The sequence below is a fragment of the Mauremys reevesii genome, linkage group 7, assembly GCF_016161935.1.
Source record: "Mauremys reevesii isolate NIE-2019 linkage group 7, ASM1616193v1, whole genome shotgun sequence".
In the NCBI taxonomy this organism is placed as follows: Eukaryota; Metazoa; Chordata; order Testudines; family Geoemydidae; genus Mauremys; species Mauremys reevesii.
The window spans coordinates 75,078,185-75,095,652 of NC_052629.1; the positions used below are offsets into that span (position 1 = coordinate 75,078,185).

Consider the following 17,468-nt stretch of genomic DNA (forward strand, 5'->3'; position numbering starts at 1 on the left):
TGTCTCCCCTCCCTCCTGTTCATGCTGCCTTGATGAGAGCCTATATTAACAACGTGTTAACCCTTGAGGGCTCAGCTGAGTGCTAGTTCATCATTTAGCAGCAAGGCATTCCCTGGGAAATATCCCTCCCTCTTCCACCCTCTAACTTCACCACCTCAACCAAGCTTCACAATCATCATAGCTGTGAACAGTATTAAATTGTTTGTTTAAAACTTATACTGTGTGTATACAGTGATGAGCTGCCAAAATATTAACAACCGGTTCCCTCCTCCTCACCCCACGAGGGTGACCCCCCCACCCCCCGGGACTCCTGCCCTGCCCCATCCACCCCCTTCCCTGTCCCTTAACTGCAAATTTTTATTTGCAGCAAATGTACAAAAGTTGTCATGCAAGGTGACTATGGAAAGGTTATAATGTGCTGGGTATGATTATACTATCTGAATGCATGTATCATTTTTGTAGTTGAAGTTATGAATATTGGCTATGTACTTGTATATCAATGTGTTTTGATTCTAAGTAGCCTCAGTGAATCATTTGGTCAGCTTCTTGAGAAAGGACTATTCTCAGAACGTGCCCAATCAAGAAACACTTAACTGACAGTGGACTTTGGGAGATGCCAATCCACATCTGAGCTTTCCTGGGAACGTTCAAACTAACATGTAAACAATGGTGTCGGCCTGCAAATTGAGTCATGTCTGGACATGTGACTTGCCCATGTGACTCCAGACTCCATCTTGCTACTGTGATTTTCCACAGTCAGAACAAATGGGTGTCCTTCCACGGGAAGAGACTATAAAAGGCTATCGCATCTCCTCCATCTTGTCTTCAATCCTGCTTCTTACTTCTGGAGGGACTTTGCTACAAACTGAAGCTCTGAACAAAGGACTGAATGACCCATCCCAGCTGTGGATGTACTCCAGAGACTTGATTTGAACCTGCAGCTTATTCCATCACATGTTAAATATGACTCAACAATGTAACACTTGCAAAAAAAAGCGAACATCATTCTGGGATGTATTAGCAGGAGTGTTGTAAGCAAGACACGAAAAATAATTCTTCTGCTCTACTCTGCGCTGACTAGGCCTCAGCTGGAGTATTGTGTCAAGTTCTGGCGCCACATTTCAGGAAAGATGTGGACAAATTGGAGAAGGCCAGAGAAGAACAACAAAAATGATTAAAGATCTAGAAAACATGACTTATGAGGGAAGATTGAAAAAAAATGGGGTTTTTTTTAGTCTAGAAAAGAGAAGACTGAGAGGGGACATGATAACAGTTTTCAAGTACATAAAAGGTTGTTAAAAAGAGGAGGGAGAAAAACTGTTCTCCTTAACCTCTGAGGGTAGAACAAGAAGCAATGGGCTTAAGGATGGACAATAGGAAAAAACTTCCTGCCGGGGTGGTTAAGCATTGGAATAAATTGCCCAGAGAGGTTGCGGAGTCTCCATCACTGGAGACTTTTAAGAGCAGGTTGGACACACACCTGTCAGGGACGGTCCAGATAATACGTAGCAGGCGGTAGGACTAGATGACCTCATGAGGTCCCTTCCAGACCTGCATTTCCAGGAGTCTGAGTGCTTGTGTGGACCCCACACAAGGCCTGGAGGGATGAAGCTAGTAAAGGGGCCAATCAGCTGTCCACAGAGAAGGAGCCAGGGAGCAAGGAGCTGGGCAGGAGCAGGTGGGCCCATACAAGCAGGAAGCTGGCACCCGTAGGGACTGCAGTCAGGGCCACCGAGAGTGGATTTGGGCCTCGGTGAAAAAAAAATTTCGGGCCCCCCAGCAAGGACGGACCGGCTAAACAGGGCCGACGGTAATTTGTACCGGCTTCCCCCACACCGCAGTCCCTCCCTGGGAGGGGTGTTGGGGCTGGAGCAAGCAGCCTACTCCTGGGAGGAGGGTTTGAAGCTGGTACATCCAGGGGTAAATGGGGATGGGGGGGAACCAGATGCTGAAGGAAGGAATCCAGGGAAGGAGCAAGGGCTGCAGGGAGCAGCCAGAGTTTGATTAGACTCATAAACTTTAAGGTCAGAAGGGACCATTATGATCATCTAGACTGACCTCCTGCACAATGCAGGCCACAGAATCTCACCCACCCACTCCTGTAATAAACCCCTAACCTATGTCTGAGTTACTGAAGTCGTCAAATCATGGTTTGAAGTCCCCAAGCTGCAGAGAATCCTCCAGCAAGTGACCCATGCCCCTTGCTGCAGAGGAAGGCAAAAAACCTCCAGGGCCTCTGCCAATCTGCCCTGGAGGAAAATTCCTTCCAGACCCCAAATATGGCGATCAGTTAAACCCTGAGCATGTGGGCAAGACTCACCAGCCAGCACCCAGGAAAGAATTCTCTGTAGTAACTCAGATCCCACCCCATCTAACATCCCATCACAGACCACTGGGCATACTTACCTGCTGATAATCAAAGATAAATTGCCAAATTAATTGCCAAAATTAGGCTATCCCATCATACCATCCCCTCCATAAACTTATCAAGCTTAGTCTTGAGGCCAGATATGTCTTTTGCCCCCACTACTCCCCTTGGAAGGCTGTTCCAGAACTTCACTCCTCTAATGGTTAGAAACCTTCATCTAATTTCAAGTCTAAACTTCCTAGTGTCCAGTTCATATCTATTTGTTCTTGTGTCCACATTGGTACTAAGCTTAAATAATTCTTCTCCTTCCCTAATATTTATCCCTCTGATATATTTATAAAGAGCAATCATATCCCCCCTCAACCTTCTTTTGCAGGTATGGGGCCCCAGACTGGACCCTCGAGTAGCAGGCGGGCTGGGTTCCTCTGCCAGCCCCTGCAGATGTGGCGCCAGAAGACTGCCTGAGGCTGTTTGTGTGGAAGGGCTTTGGGTAACCCCAGAAGGGGAATCCTGTAGGGAGTCAGCTGGAGGCAAAAGGGGCTGCAGGGCAAGCCAGGACAAGGGAAGACACTGCCAGAGGAGGCTGCAAGCCTGACAGAGCTAATCCCCAAGAGGCCCTTACAGAGGGGAAGCAGGGGGCTGTAGGAGGGAGCCCAAGGAACCAGCTGGGCTGGACCTATGAAGACAGAGGCTGCTGGGGAAGGCCGCAGTCCCTGCTGGGCAGGGGGAGGAGGGTTGGGAGGCTACAGGACCAGGTAGCCCACAGTCCCTCCGGGGGGGGGGGGGGGGGACGGTGTTGGGGGGCTGGCAAACCCCAGGGAGGGACAGGGCCAGGTGGCAGGAGAGGGCTCAAAGGGAACAGGCCTTGGTGGCTGAGCAGAGGGGCCCTGAGTCGGAACCTGGAGCAGAGAGTAGGCCTGGGGCCCTGCCAGCCACTGAGGAGTGGCACTGGGGCAGTGAAAGGGAGTCTGCCAGGGAGGGAGGCTGGTGCCTGGAAGGGAAAAGGCTGGTAGTGGCCTGGCCAGAGGCTGAGTCACCAAGAGGCAGCAGTAGCTTGGGGCGCCGCAGACCCGGCAACAGAGACGGAGGGAGGGAGGGCCTGTGACTGCAGGAAGAGGCTCCACTGGGCAAACTATTCCCCAGTGACCAGGGGAGGAGCCAGCCCAGTGGAGCCCCCATCATGGGAACGAGACTTTTACCAATGTTCAACACACTTACAGGCCTGATGATTAACAGTGGGTTGGGATGGACGCCAACCTCCTGGGGCTACCCTGACTTATGCTGGGCACTTCACCCCTGAACAAGAGCATCCACATAGGGGTTCAGGGCAGTGCATCCCCAGGGCATGGCCTGGTTTCACACCTTTAGTGTCACACCTTGGAGACATGCCCTTACTAAGACAAGCCTCAGGTTCCTTTAGTTTCACAGGCTTTCCCTGGGGTTCCATGGCACACCCACAGCAGGGCCTGCAGCCAGTCTGACACAAAGCCCTGTGCTGGCAAAGAAGCAATGCAAGGGCTCATCTGCACTAGAGAAATAGGTTTGTTTAACTACCTCAGTCAGGCATGTGAAAAATCCATGCCCTTCCCCCCAGCGGCGGAGTTAAGCTGTCCCACGGTAGACAGCACAAGAATTCTTCCATTGACCTAGTTGGTGCCGCTGAGGGAGGTGGATTGCCCACACTGACCAGAGAGCCCCCCCACCATTGGCACAGGTAGTGTCTACACTGAACACTATAGCAGCATGCTCTAGTGTTTTAAGTGTAGACAAGCCCTTAGCCACACAATCAGTATCTGAGTTGTCAAGCTCTAGATAATAATGGTTAATTTAGCATTATAGTCTGTGTCCTCACTATTAAGAAAACGTGTGTTTACTGTGGGAGATCTATATGCATTAGCACAGGTATGGGCAAACGTTTTGGCCTCAGGGGCACATCTGGGTATGGAAATTGTATGGCGGACCATGAATGTTCTTGAAACTGGGGGTTGGGGTGCAAGAGGGGGTGAGAGCTCTGGCTGGGGGTGCAGGCTCTGGAATGGGGCCAGAAATGAGTTCAGGGTGTGGGAGGGGGCTCTGGGCTGGGGCAGGGGGTTGGGGCATGGAGGGGAGGGAGGAGGGCTCTGGCTGGGGGTGCAGGCTCTAGGGTGGGGCGGGGGATAAGGGGTTGGAGGTGCAGGAGGTTGCTCCAGGCTGGGCTGGAGAGGGTTGGAGGGTGGGGGGGAATCAGGGCTGGGGAAGGGGGTTGGGGTGGGGGAGGGGGTCAGGGTGCAGGCTCTGGGCGGCGCTTACCTCAAGCAGCTCCCAGAAACAGCGGTATGTCCCCCTTGCAGCTCCTACATGGAGGTGCAGCCAGGCAACTCTGCACACTGCTCTGTCTGCAGACACCACCCCTGCATCTCCCATTGGCCACATTTCCTGGTCAATGGAAGCTGCGGGGGCAATGCTTGGGGTGGGAGCAGTGTGCAGAGCCCACTGACTGCCTCTACGTGTAGGAGCTGGAAGGGGGACATACCGCTGCTTCTGGGAGCCCCATGGAGTGACGCAAGCCCCCGACCCCACTCCCCAGCTGGAGCGCCAGAGTGGGGCAAGCCCCAAACCCTGCTGCCCGACGGAAGCTTGAGGGCTGGGTTAAAACATGGAAGGCTGAATGCAGCCCCTGAGTCTTGGTTTTCCCACCACTGCATTAGCATCACCCTGTGAAGATCCAGTGCTCTACATGTCCCACTAACAGCTATACGGGTGAAATCAGACAATCTCTATGGAATGAACTCGCACAGGAAAAAGACAAAGGACAAAAACATGCCATCTGCCACTGGTGGGTGAACACTTCTCACACAGCGATCACTCCATGTCTGACCTCTCAGTCCTCATCCACACAGGAAATCTGCACAACTCCTTCTAAAGACGAGCCTGTGAGTTTACATTAATAACTTTGCTAAACACTAAAAATTGTCTTAATAAAAGACACTGGATTTATAGCTTATTACAACAATCTGTAGCCACTAAACCCCTTTCCCTTTGTGTCCTGTGACTACAGAGGTGTTAATAGGCCACTCTACATTAAATGGTTCCTTACAATATGTGTAACTACTTACGCTAAGTATCAGAGGGGTAGCCGTGTTAGTCTGGTTCTGTAGAAGCAGCAAAGAATCCTGTGGCACCTTATAGACTAACAGATGTTTTGCAGCATGAGCTTTCGTGGGTGAATACCCACTTCTTCGGATGCAAGCAGTGGAAAAATACGCTAAAACTATCTGTTCAATCTTATATTTAGCCAGGACACTCTCAGTAGGTTTCCAGAGCTGAAGAAGAGCTCTGTGTGGCTCGAAAGCTTGTCTCTTTCCCCAGCAGAAGTTGGTCCACTCAAAGCTATTCCCTCACCCACCTCATGTCTCTAATAGGCTGGCACTGACACAGCTAAAACACCACTGCAAACATAGTGGAGACACAGCATTTTAGTTACTCCTTTGCATTGGCTGCCTTTTCGAGAAACAGCATAATTCACCTTAAAAATCCTTGCTTTCGGCAGTAGAGAGCAGTAAACTTGTCAGAATGATACTGAAATGTATCATAACACGATATGTAGAATATATAAAAAGCTATTAAATTAAAATATGCAGGGAAAAGTATAAACAATTCAGCAGAAAAAAAATCAACATTTAGGCATGCAGCAAATGAAATAACATGTGTCTGAAGGAGGGGGGGATTACTTACAGAAATAAGGATTTTAAATCAATTTTCAGTGACGACAGGAGAGGGAACACGTGTTCCTGGAAGTCCCAAAGGGGATTGGATGTCATAGGAATTTATGCCTATTTTAGGTCTATGGTGTCTTTGGGAGAGGGAACAGAGAAAGTACAAAGCTAGTGCAACTGAAAGGCTCAGGAACAAAAAGGTAAAATACAAGTCCCGCAAACCGATGCATTTAGTTCCTTTAATTCCATGACTTTCAGGTGAAAAACTCATGATTTTTGAACACTCGTGGCTGCCAATCGCATACCTCTCTCTAGTAACAATGGCAGTAGCAATTTGCCTTTTCAGAAGGGCTTCATACACGATAGTATAATGCCCTTTGGGCCAGATTTTTAAAGGCATTTAGGCAGCTACTGGGATTTTCAAAAGCACCGAGCTGCTCTCACCCTTCAAAGATCTGTCCTGGGGTGAATATTTGGAAGCCAAGTGCTACACACCCGTGGAGAGGTGAAGAAGCCCCAGGGGGCTGGCTAGAGAAGCAAAGGAACAGTTGACAAGGCAATTCCCATTGGTGGATCAAAGGAAAGGGAAGAGGTTTGACACACAAGCAGGAAATCACCCAGCCTTGATGTCCTGAGCCCAAAGAATTAACACGTGGATTAAAACAAAACGAGAAAAGGATGAAATTTAGAATTAAAACCTAATGTCGCCAGACAGACAGGAAGTGCTGTTCCAGAAACACCGTGAGCTGTGACTGCTGATGGTAATAGTGATACATAGTCAGTAATTTGCTCTCAAGTGGCAGTGCCACCCACCAGCCCTCCCCAGTAAGGACGGCCCACGATGAAGTACCAAGGGAAATCAGGGTAACATTTTCAAATAAAGAATGGCCAGGAGTGATACTGGCCTGGCAGCAGCATGCTGGAACAAGAACAGCAGCCAAGGCAAATTTGTGACGGGCGTTCAGTAGAAAGAGAAGCTGAGCCAGGATGCCCATATACACTAAACCATGGCTGTAAAAGCAACAAAGAATCCTGTGGCACCTTATAGACTAACAGACTATGTGTGATTAGAATGTTGGAAACCCTAAGCTGAGCCCAGGGGGTGGGGAATCTGGGGAGTGATCCCATCTTTTGTCTGTTAGTCTATAAGGTGCCACAGGATTCTTTGTTGCTTTTACAGATCCAGACTAACACGGCTACCCCTCTGATACTTAAACCATGGCTGACAACTGTCACTTTTGGGGGGCAAAATACAGCACTGAATGGAGTCTCCTTCAGCCACCCAGCACATCCCAGCGGCTGAGGCACAGCTGCCTTGGCTAGGCAGCATGGCCCTGGGACACAGGAACTGAGCTGCACTGTCCTGGCACAGGAAACAAAAAGCCCCTCTGCTCCCCTGTGATACATGAAGGGGGGAGGGGGAGGGAGCTCCCTTTAATGGACACCCAGCCAGCCAGTTAGCTGTAAAATCCCTCTTGGTCTGTTCTCTACTTGCTTTACCTGTAAAGGGTTAACAAGCCCACAGGTAAAAGAAAAGGAAGTGGGCACCTGACCAGAAGAGCCAATAGGAAGGTAGAACTTTTTAAAATTGGGAAAGAAACTTTCCCTTTGTCTGTTCTTCTCTGGGCTGCAGGGACAGAGCAACAATGTTGTAAGCAGCTTAAGCCAGGTATGATTAGATTATCAATTCATATCTCAAACCTACTTATCTGAAGCCTCAGATATGTAAGTACAATTAGGGAATGTCTAAAAAGACGTGATTAGGGTTATTTCTTATTGGCTTGTGGACTCCTCTATGTTAACCTCAGATGCTTTGTTTGCTTGTAACCTTTAAGCTGAACCCCCAAGAAAACTATTTTGGGCATTTGATTTTTGGAATTGCTCTTTTAAAATCTAGCAAAACCCCAAGTTCCATATGTATTTTCTTTTTGTTTTTAAATAAAAATTTACCTTTTTTAAGAAGCGAATTGGATTTTTGGTGTCCTAAGAGATTTGTGCATACATTGTTTGACTAGCTGGTGGCAACAGCTAATTTCCTTTGTTTTCATTCTCAACTCTTCCTTGGAAGGGGGCGGGGTGAAAGGGCTTCAGGGTACCCCACAGGGAAGAATTCCTAAGTGCTCCTTCCTGGGTCCAAGGGGTTTTTTTGCATTTGGGCGGTGGCAGCGTTTACCAAGCCAAAGTTAGAGAAAAGCTGTAACCTTGGGAGTTTAATACAAGCCTGGAGATGCCAGTATTAATTTTTAGAATCCTTGCAGGCCCCCACTTCCTTCACTCAGAGTGACAGAGTGGGGATTCAGCCTTGACACCCCCACACTCCAAACGCCCCCCCCCCCCGAGGTAACTGTTACTCCTTCTGCCCCAAGCTGGCAGTGCCCCGGCTCCTAACCCCAGCCCTGATTTGGCCCCTCTCCAACCTCTGCCTCCAGCAGTTTGCCCCTCCTGTGCAGTCAGTTTGGCCACAGCCTGGCCCTCCCCCTCCAGACCCAGGGAACAGGAGGTCCCCCACAGGGAGGCAGTGTGAGGCCAGCAACTCCAGCACACGTTACTGAGCATCCGCAAGGACATGTTTGGTCCCAGCAAAGCAGCAAATTCTCATGGGCAGCAGTTTGTAACACTGCACCCATTTGCGGGGAAGGGGCCTGGACAGCCGTGGGAGGGGGAGAGCAAGGAGCAAGTGTGTGGGGGGGGCTGGCTATCTGTGAGGGGTGGGAGTTGGGCGGCCCAGCCAGCCATAGGGCAGCCCAGCCAGCCCCGGGGCAGGCAGAGTGGGGGGCCCAGCCGTGGGGGATAAAACTGGGGGCTGAGTCTGGGGCCCAGCCAGCCATGGGAGCTCCGGGAGAGGAGGGGGAGCAGAGTTGTGGGGCCCAGCCAGCTGCAAAGGGGACCATGGGGGGGCTGGCCAGCCATGGGGGACCCTGCGGGGGGGTCAGCTGGGGGCATACTCACATAGGAGTGCAGCTGTGGCACCTTCACCTGGGTGATGACTCCACCACGCTGGTATGGGGCAAAGGAGCCGGTGTCCCCAATCTCCAGTGTGAACTCACCTGGGGGAGGCAGTGCCCGGGTGAGGGGGGCCCTGAGTCCCCACAACTCCTCCCCGGCTCTGTAAGCCTGGGGCCCCACCCCTGGGGCCCCACAGTCTGTGGCAACTGGGCAAGGCCTGTGTGTAAAGGCGTCTCTGCCATCTCGGTTTGGCCCAGACCTGCCTAGGGCCCAACCCAGACCCAGGAGCCCAAGGCCAGCCTAGCCTTGGCACTAGGGAACTCACACGGACCCAGGGTTGGTCGGAGCCCAGCAACCCCTACACGGGGCTGGGCTGAAAGCAGGGAGCCAGCAGGGAAGCCCTCATCCCTCTCTGCCCCCCCCCACCCCCAGAGAGGTGGGGTTAGTGACTTTCAGTGAAAAACTACATCCCAGCCCCCATTGCAGTGGCCTCCCCCCACAATGCTACCCTGCCCTCAGAGCGGGATCCCCCAATACTCCCTGGTCCTCAGAGAGGGGTCTGTCAATGAGTGTGGGGGAGTCAGGGCTCTGCACTCCCCACTTTCTGCAATTCACTGTGACCCTCAGCCAGCCAGTAAAACAGAAGGTTTATTAGACAACAGGAACACAGTCGCAAGCAGGGCTTGTAGGTACAAACCAGGACCCCTCACCCAGGGCCCTCTGGGGTGCAAGGATTTTAGACCCCAGACTTGGGGTTCCCTGCCTCTACTCAGCTATCCCAAAACTGAAACCAAAACCCACTCCAGCAGGCTCTCTCTGCCCCCTGCCCCCTTCCTGGCTCAGGTTACAGGCTCAGATACCGTCCCTCACCTAAAGTCATCCCCTGCTCTCCCATTCCCCATGCAGACAGTCTCAGTAAAACTAAACGACATTCCCAGGTCAATCCACCCCATTCCCTACTGTGTCACAGGGTCCCCCCAATGCTCCCCAGCCCTGGGATCCCCGACCCTGTACTCTCCTGGTCCCAGCCAGCGGGGGCTCACCCAGAACATGGATGGCACGGGGCTTGCAGCCATTCAGCTGGCTCATGCCCTCCACGTCCGAGAATGTCACAAAGTCGCCATCTGCAAAGCCATGGCCATGGCCCTGCCCGTCCCTGCAGGTCACCACCCCAGGCGTGCCCTGGGGAGAGAGAAGGGGTCAGCAACCCCACTTGGGCCACATGGCAAGGGAGTTACAGGATGACCCTGGGGCAACCCACATAGAGAAAGGGCTACGGGGTGGGGGAGGATGTGACAAGGTGGGAATTTTTGTAATATTTTTATAAAGCCCATGTGTGCCTCAGTTTCCCCATATGTTGCACTGTTCCCTAGGGTGGAAAAGGCCTGTGTGCTCTCAGGGGTGGAAGGGGGACACGGACATGTGGACGTTGCCTGGGAGGGGGACATGTGGGCATCACCAGGGAGTCTCATGGGTGCGTGGGCATCGCCCAAGGTGGGCGTGTGTGGGCATCGCCCAGGGATCTGAGCCGGAGGGGGGGGGCAGTCACTGAGGACTGGCCAAGGCCGACTTGTAAGATGGAGACGCTGAGGAAACAGTGGCAGAGCCAGTCACCAGGACAGGGACCCACAGCCCAGAGGGAGCCGGATCACACGGCTCCGCAGGGCTGCTGGGCACAGAGCCTGCCCAAGAGCGAAGGCCTGAGGGGTTGCCCTGGCAGAAGCTGGGGCTCTCACCTGAGAATAGCTGAGCAGAAAGGACGAGGGGAGCCAGGGTGGGCAAGGGATGAACTCCTGCCTCTTGGGATTCCCTCTGTGGTACCGGGGTGACTCCTGGCTGGGGGCCCGGGCCCTGAGCGGGGAGACAGGCTTCCCCAGGTGCCCAGCCGAGGCCCCAACAAAGGTGCTCAGCCTGGCTGTACCTGCGAGATGTGCTGGACGTAGGCGCAGACAGGGTCAGCCTCCGAGGGTTCGTCGACCACAAAGTTCTCCCCAAAGTCACAGAACAACTGCCTAGAGGCAGGAGCAGGGGCTGAGTCAGCACTCCTAGCCAGTGCACCTCCCTCCCCACAGCACCCCCTGCTGGGAAAGGCTGGGACTGGGCTAGTCGGGGGCTCCCCACACAGCCACCGCCCCTACCCGCCCCCCACAGCACCCCCTGCTGCAGAGCACCTGGCATGCGTGTGTCTCAGCAGTGCAGGTAGCATCTTATGCTTACCCGGCCAGCCCTTTGGTGTCAGCCAGGACGAAGCGGATGCTGCGGGCATGGCAGATGTCGCTGATGCGGAGCTGTTCCTCCAGTGGCGAGTTGCTCAGAACCACAACCTGAGCCAAGACCCAGCATTAGTGCAACCGAGATCTGGCTCGGGGGTGGCTGTGCCCCCCAGGAAGAGTCCTCCAAGCCCAGTGCTACATCCCCTGGGCCAGCATGTCTCCCTGATGCCGCTTCACAGCCACTCAACTGGCTTTGGCATTAGCTAGATGGGAACTTCACTCCCCCTACCAGCCGCTGGGCAGTGCCAGCCAGATGGGTCAGTGTGCTGCAGGCCCACAAGGGGGCACTTACATGGCTGTTTGTGCAAGCCCTACGTAAATACCTGGATTGTTCTTTGCAGGGAGAAGCAATCCCAAAATTGTTTGTTTAGGAACTCAGAAAGCTACAGCCAGCCCTCAGCTGGGACCTGACACAAGACTCCCTGCCACCCCAGCCTCAGATGGGATCACTCCCCAGATTCCCCACCCCCTGGGCTCAGCTTAGGGTTTCCAACATTCTAATCACACAAAACTGAACACCCTTGCCCTGCCCGCCCCTTCCCTGAAACCCTGCTCCTGACCCACCCCTTCTTCGAGGCCCCGCCTTCTTCTCACTCCATCCCACCTCCCTCCATTGCTAGCTCTCCCCAGCCCTCACTTCCTTTCACGGGACTGGGGCAGGAAGCTGAGGTGTGAGAGGGGGTGAGGCCTCCAGCTGGGGGGTGCCGGCTCTGAGGTGGGGCCAGGGATGAGGGGTTTGGGGTGCTGGAGGATGCTGAGGCCTGGGGTTGAGACGCTGGAGAGGGTTCAGGGTGCAGGCTCCAGGAGGCACAGACCTCAGGCAGCTCCCGGAAACAGTTGGCATATCCCTCAGCTCCCAGGTGCAGGAGCAGACACAGGGGGCTCCGCATGCTGCCTCTGCCCACAGGCGCTGCCCCTGCAGCTCCCATTAGCCGCAGTTCCTGGCCAATGGGAGCTGCAGAGCCAGTGCTCAGGGTGCGGGCAGAGTGCGGAGCCCCCGTGGCCATGTGCCTAAGAGCCAAACATGCTGGCCTCTTCCAAGAGCCATGCAGAGCCAGGTAGGGAGCCTGCCAGCCCTGCGCCAACCGGACTTTTAATGACCTGATCAGCGGTGCTGACCAGAATCACCAGGGTCTCTTTTCAACCGGGCGTTCCAGTCAAAAAACAGATGCCTGGCAACCCTAACTCAGCTGGGACCCCATCCCAGACTGCCCTGCCAGGCTCAACTGGGACCGCACCCCAGACTGCCCCTTAGACCCCCCAGCTCCCGCTACCCTCGGACTCAGCTGTGGATCCTCCCCACCCCAAGACTCAGGCTGGTTATTCTGGCTGTTTCCAGAAGCTGAGTGACACCTGCCAAGCCTCAGCTCCCGGCTGCCCCACGGCGGCAGCCTGGACCCAGCTCCTGCCTGCTTGAAGCCCCTGCAAGCCCACAGATGCGAGTGCCCGAGCCACGACCCCTCTTCACCTGGAAGGCTGCCAGAAAGCTCTCGGACAGCTCCCTGGTGTAGGCTGTCACAGGCACATAGCTGTTGAGCTCTGCCAGGCGCTGCTGGGAGGCCACGGCTCGGTTCCGGCCCACATCGCTCTCAGACAGAAAGAACTGCAGAGATAGCCCCAAATGAGGAGGCTGTAATGGGACATGGCCGCAACCTCTGTACCGATGGGCTGAGCTTTGGCCACGTGGCACACAGCCCCCTCGTGCCTCCCCAGTCACAGTGCTCACCTGGGCACCACCCATTGCTTCGGGGGACATTAGCAGCCGGCCCTGAGCATCAGGGCTGCACAGGCTGCCCATGGCACTGCAGCCTCAGCTCCTCACACCCTCAGCAAGCACTCTGGAAAGCGGGACATGTGCAGGGGGAGCCCTTACAAAGAAGAGACATGGGGATTTAGGGAGAGGGCTCCCCACATCCAGATCTCCCCTTTGCACAGCACCCGCCCTCCCCCAACCCAGGCTGTTTGAAAAGCCAGAGAAATTCCCAGCAGAAACTGACCCTGAGCTGCACGGTGCTATGGCCAAGAGCCCCAAGCATGGACTGAAGGGAAAACCCAGCCTGGCTGGGGTGAGGATCCCCAAGGTAAGCGCTTGAACCTGGTCAGTAGGTTAAACTGAATGATACCCGAGGGCTGGGGCTGAGCCAGCCTGCACCCACCCCAGCCAGGAGAGAGCGTAATAATCACATTGGTTGTTAAAAATCTCCTTCTTTGGAGCTGACCCACACCAGTCTGTGGCCAGGTCAAAGCGGGCTGGCAGTGTGGGGCCAGGAGGGGATGGGGCCAAACTGTGGCTCCACACCTGGGCAGGGCTGGATCTTCTTGGCGTTCCACTGTACTTGGGAGAGCCAGGCACTGGGGACAGGACTGATGGAAGCACTCAGGCTTAATGTGGCTTCCGTCGGGTTTTGGGGGACAGCTGCAGGGAATCAGCAGGTGAAGCTGTCACTGAGCACTCCAGTAACCACTGCCGCCAATTGCAGAGGCAGGACAGAGCTACTGTGGAGAAATGCCTGTCGCTAGTCGTGGTGCAATTCTCATCAGAAGCGGAGTCCCTCTCAGTGCCCTGGTCTCCACCAGAGCAGTTCTTGAGTGGCAGCTGCTGCTGACAGGTTGGCACCAGGCAAGTAGATGGGTGTGCTTGGGTCCTGGTGGCATCCCAACCCCAGAACACAGGATGAACACAGGCCAGTCAAGGCTGGGAGGTACATGCCCCCCAGAAAGGAGGGACCCAAGCCCTGCCCCCCCACCTCGGGTACCTGTGAGGAGAGGTCACTCCATTGGGTGTTGCCTGGGTCGTGCACAGTGACGGATTTGACCCCAGCCAGGATGATGTTCTTGGCAATCTCCACACCCAGGCCCTTCATCCCCGACACCAGCACAGCAGTTTTTGCCAGCCTCCGCATGGCTTCATGGCCCAGCACATAGCTATGGGGCAAACACAGTGGGCATATGGGGGAAGAGAACATGCAGCTGGCACAGCCCCTACTCCACCATGTCCCCACCACACCAGTGCCCCTGGCCCCTCCCCCGCCACGGCCCTGTCGTACTAGCCCCACCCCATCACACCCACACTGGGGCACTGCACCTGGCACGCTCCTTGGCTGACCCCAAATGCCCCCTGATCTCCAGGCCCAGCACTCACAGCTGCCGTGAGTACAGGCCCGCGTCGATCTCGCCCAGGCTCTCGGAGCGCCTCATGCTGCTTCTGCCCAGTGCAGACATGGGTGAGGTAGGTGCGGCTGTGCCCAGCCCTGCATAAGAAAAGAAGCAGGCTGGGAGCCAGGACTCCTGGGCCCTGCTCCTAGTCCTCCACTGGGGCTAGTGGCTCCACGTCAGCTCCGTTCCTGGCTGCAAAGGGCAGTGGGATGCTCCACGCAGCCAGCCAGGCTGCCCTGGGCCCCCTAGCGCCGTCCAGCTCCAGCCCTGCCCAGCCCCCAGCTGTGGGTGGGCAGCTCCTCTCTCTGGGTCCCAGAGCTGGCAGCTAACACAGGGCTGTGGGCAGCAGAGCCTGTCCAGAGGGATGGGGGAGATTGGCAGGGCCTGGCAGGAGGCTGGCACCCAAGCTGGGCTAGAGCCATGGTGCAGAGCACCCAAGGGGTCACAGATGTCACTCAGGGCTGCAGCCAGAAGGGGCCAGCCCATTGGCCATAACAGGGCAGCGGGCACTCAAGATGCTGGAACGCACCCCATGAGATGGTGGATGCTCCCTGCCACAGGTTGGCGGGCTCAGGGGCTCCAACCCCATCTCCAGCATCTCCTGGCAGAACGCAGCCAGGGGCTTGGCCATGAGGAGGGAAAGGCAGCTCTATTCTGGCACCCTAGCTCAGCCCCGTCCCAGCAGACCCAGCCCTGTGACTGTCAGGAAAGTGAAAGTGAAAGGCCAACAATGGGAGGGGGGAGGGGAGCTGCTGCCAATGACAAAGTGGGCTGCATTCCATGACAGGGCTGCGGGGGGGGGGGGGGGGGCAAGGCGGGCAATTTTCCCCAGACCCTGCAGGGGTCCCCACGAGAGTTTTTCAGGGCCCCTGGAGCGGGGTCCTTCACTCACTCCAGGGGCCCCAGAAAACTCTCACAGGGCCCGGGCCCCCAGAGCTTCTTCTGCTCCGGGTCTTCGGCAGCGGGGGGTCCTTCCACTCCCGGCATTTCAGCGGCAGGTCCTCGGTGGTAATTCAGCGGCGGGGGGACCCCAGCAGCCAGTCTTCAGGGCACTTTGGCAGCAGGTCCCAGAGCGGAAGAACCCCCCGCTGCCGAATTACCACCAAAGCGGGGGCCCCCCGCCGCCAAAGACCCCAGGCCCCCTGCATCCTCTGGGCGGCCCTGTTCCATGAGCCCCGCCCCCCGGGGCAGCAGCCTCAGATGGCACTGCTGGGCAGGTCCCTGTGCCACACCCCATGCCATCCAGGAAGCCCGCCTACCACACAGGGACAGATGGGAGCAAAGACTGTGGCTGAGGGAAGGGAGCTGGCGCCAATCCCTTCCTAGCCCCCAAGGCTAGCTTGGCAGCACCCTCATCCCAGCACGTCACTGCAGCCTGATGGAGCTACAGGCACAGCACTGCCCTGCCATGGGACAGCAAAGACCAATCCACCCCTGCAGAAGTTGGGCACATGGCACAAGAAGCTGCTGGCATGAAGGCCACTGGAGCAGGGACAGCACACCTGCTGGGTCAGGGGGGCTTGGCACCATGCAGCAGGAAGGGGACTCCTCTAGACATCCACCCAGCACGGGCAGGGGTCTGCCACACACCCCACTACACATCGCCTCATGGGGGCCTGCAGGGCACAGAGCTAGTCAGAGCACAGCACAGCAGCAAGGCCCTGGGGACACCAGGGCAGGGGCCTTGCAGAGTGATGCCAGTAGGAGGAGAGGGCAGGCGCCAGAAGCCCACACATATAGGGGCAAAAACATCCCCGCCCCGTGCCTGGGTCTCGTTCCCATGGGCAGAGGGAAAGCAAGGCAAGGCCCCACACAACCAGGCCACGCTCAGCCCCTCTAGGGCCCGGAACAGAACCTGCCTCCCAGCCCTCTGCTCCAGCCACCACTCCCTGCCCAGAACCAGCCCTGAGGTAGGGAATAACACGGCTGCTTGGGTTCACGCCCGGGGGGGCTGGCGAACCTGCCTGGCCCAGCGGGGCGCTGGGGCAGCACTTACCCAGCCAACCGGTGCCCACACAATCGCCTGAGAAGCAGCGCAAGGAGAGCAGGAAACGGCAAGTCCTTGAACAGCTGCCTCCAGGCTCAGCCTCTTAAAGGCACAGACACGCCTGAGCCACGGGCAGTGGAGTCACCGTCACCAGAGCTCCGCTTGGACAGACAGCGAGGATATCGGAGCTCTGCCAGGACGCAGGTGGGCAGCGAAAACGCCAGAGCGTCGCCAGGGCAGGGGCTGGTGCGGGAACAGCAGGGACACTGGCAGGGGCGGCTCTAGAAAATAGGCTGCCCCAGGCAGCGCGGTGTGCTGCGCCGCCCTTCCTCGGTCCCGCGGCGGGTCCCCTCTTCCCGCGGCTCCGGTGGAGCTCCCGCGGCAGGTCCACCGGAGCCCCGGGACGAGCGGACCTGCCGCAGGCATGACTGCGGGAGCTCCACCGGAGCCGCGGGAACAGCGGACCTCCCGCGGGCACGGCTCCGCTTGAGCTGCCGCAGTCATGCCTGCGGGAGGTCCAGCCGAGCCGCGGGACGAGCGCCCCCTGCGCAGTCATGCCTGCGGCAGGTCCGGTCGTCCGCGGCTCCGGTGGACCTCCCGCAGGCATGACTGCGGCAGGCCCAGCCTGCCGCCCCCTAGATTTGGCCGCCCTAGGCAACAGCTTGGTTTGCTGGTGCCTAGAGCCGCCCCTGGACACTGGAGTGTGTAAGGAGGGCATGGTCTGGACACAGCCTGGACTTTCCCCTCAGCAAAGACACACACATCCCCTTCCACCCTGTCCGAGTGCCCAGCCCAGGGCCTGGTGCAGTGCACTAGGGGCTGTGTACAGCTGAAGGGGAAGTCTGGTAACCCGCAGCAATGGCATCTATGGACTGTGTCTTGGCAGAGGGGACCACCTGGCATCATGCAGCTCCCACTGTCCCTCCCCTGCTGTGATATCTGGGGCTGACTGTGCCAGTGTGTGGGTTTGATGCTTCTCAGAGCACCCAGGGCTGTCAGCACCTTATAGCCAGCAGTAGGGAGTCTTGCCTGCACCAGTCGGG

At 56.3% G+C, this 17,468-nt stretch overlaps 1 protein-coding gene across 11 annotated transcripts in view; it reads right to left on the reverse strand.

Annotated features, from left to right (window-relative positions):
• Positions 1–16,600, reverse strand: part of UBA7 (ubiquitin like modifier activating enzyme 7) — a 49,529-nt gene extending 32,929 nt beyond the window's left edge. For 4 of the 11 annotated variants that reach the window (XM_039547690.1, XM_039547688.1, XM_039547687.1 and 1 more), the window contains exons 1-8: positions 16,435–16,592; positions 14,425–14,533; positions 14,039–14,207; positions 12,751–12,885; positions 11,227–11,333; positions 10,931–11,021; positions 10,053–10,191; positions 9,013–9,110 (exon numbers count right to left, since the gene is read on the reverse strand). In XM_039547690.1, the coding sequence (XP_039403624.1) occupies positions 9,013–9,110; positions 10,053–10,191; positions 10,931–11,021; positions 11,227–11,333; positions 12,751–12,885; positions 14,039–14,207; positions 14,425–14,504 (819 nt within the window). In that variant the 5' untranslated portion in view covers positions 14,505–14,533; positions 16,435–16,592. The other 7 variants (XM_039547685.1, XM_039547693.1, XM_039547689.1 and 4 more) reach the window with 7 other exon arrangements.
• Between the last annotated feature and the right edge of the window lie 868 nt (positions 16,601–17,468).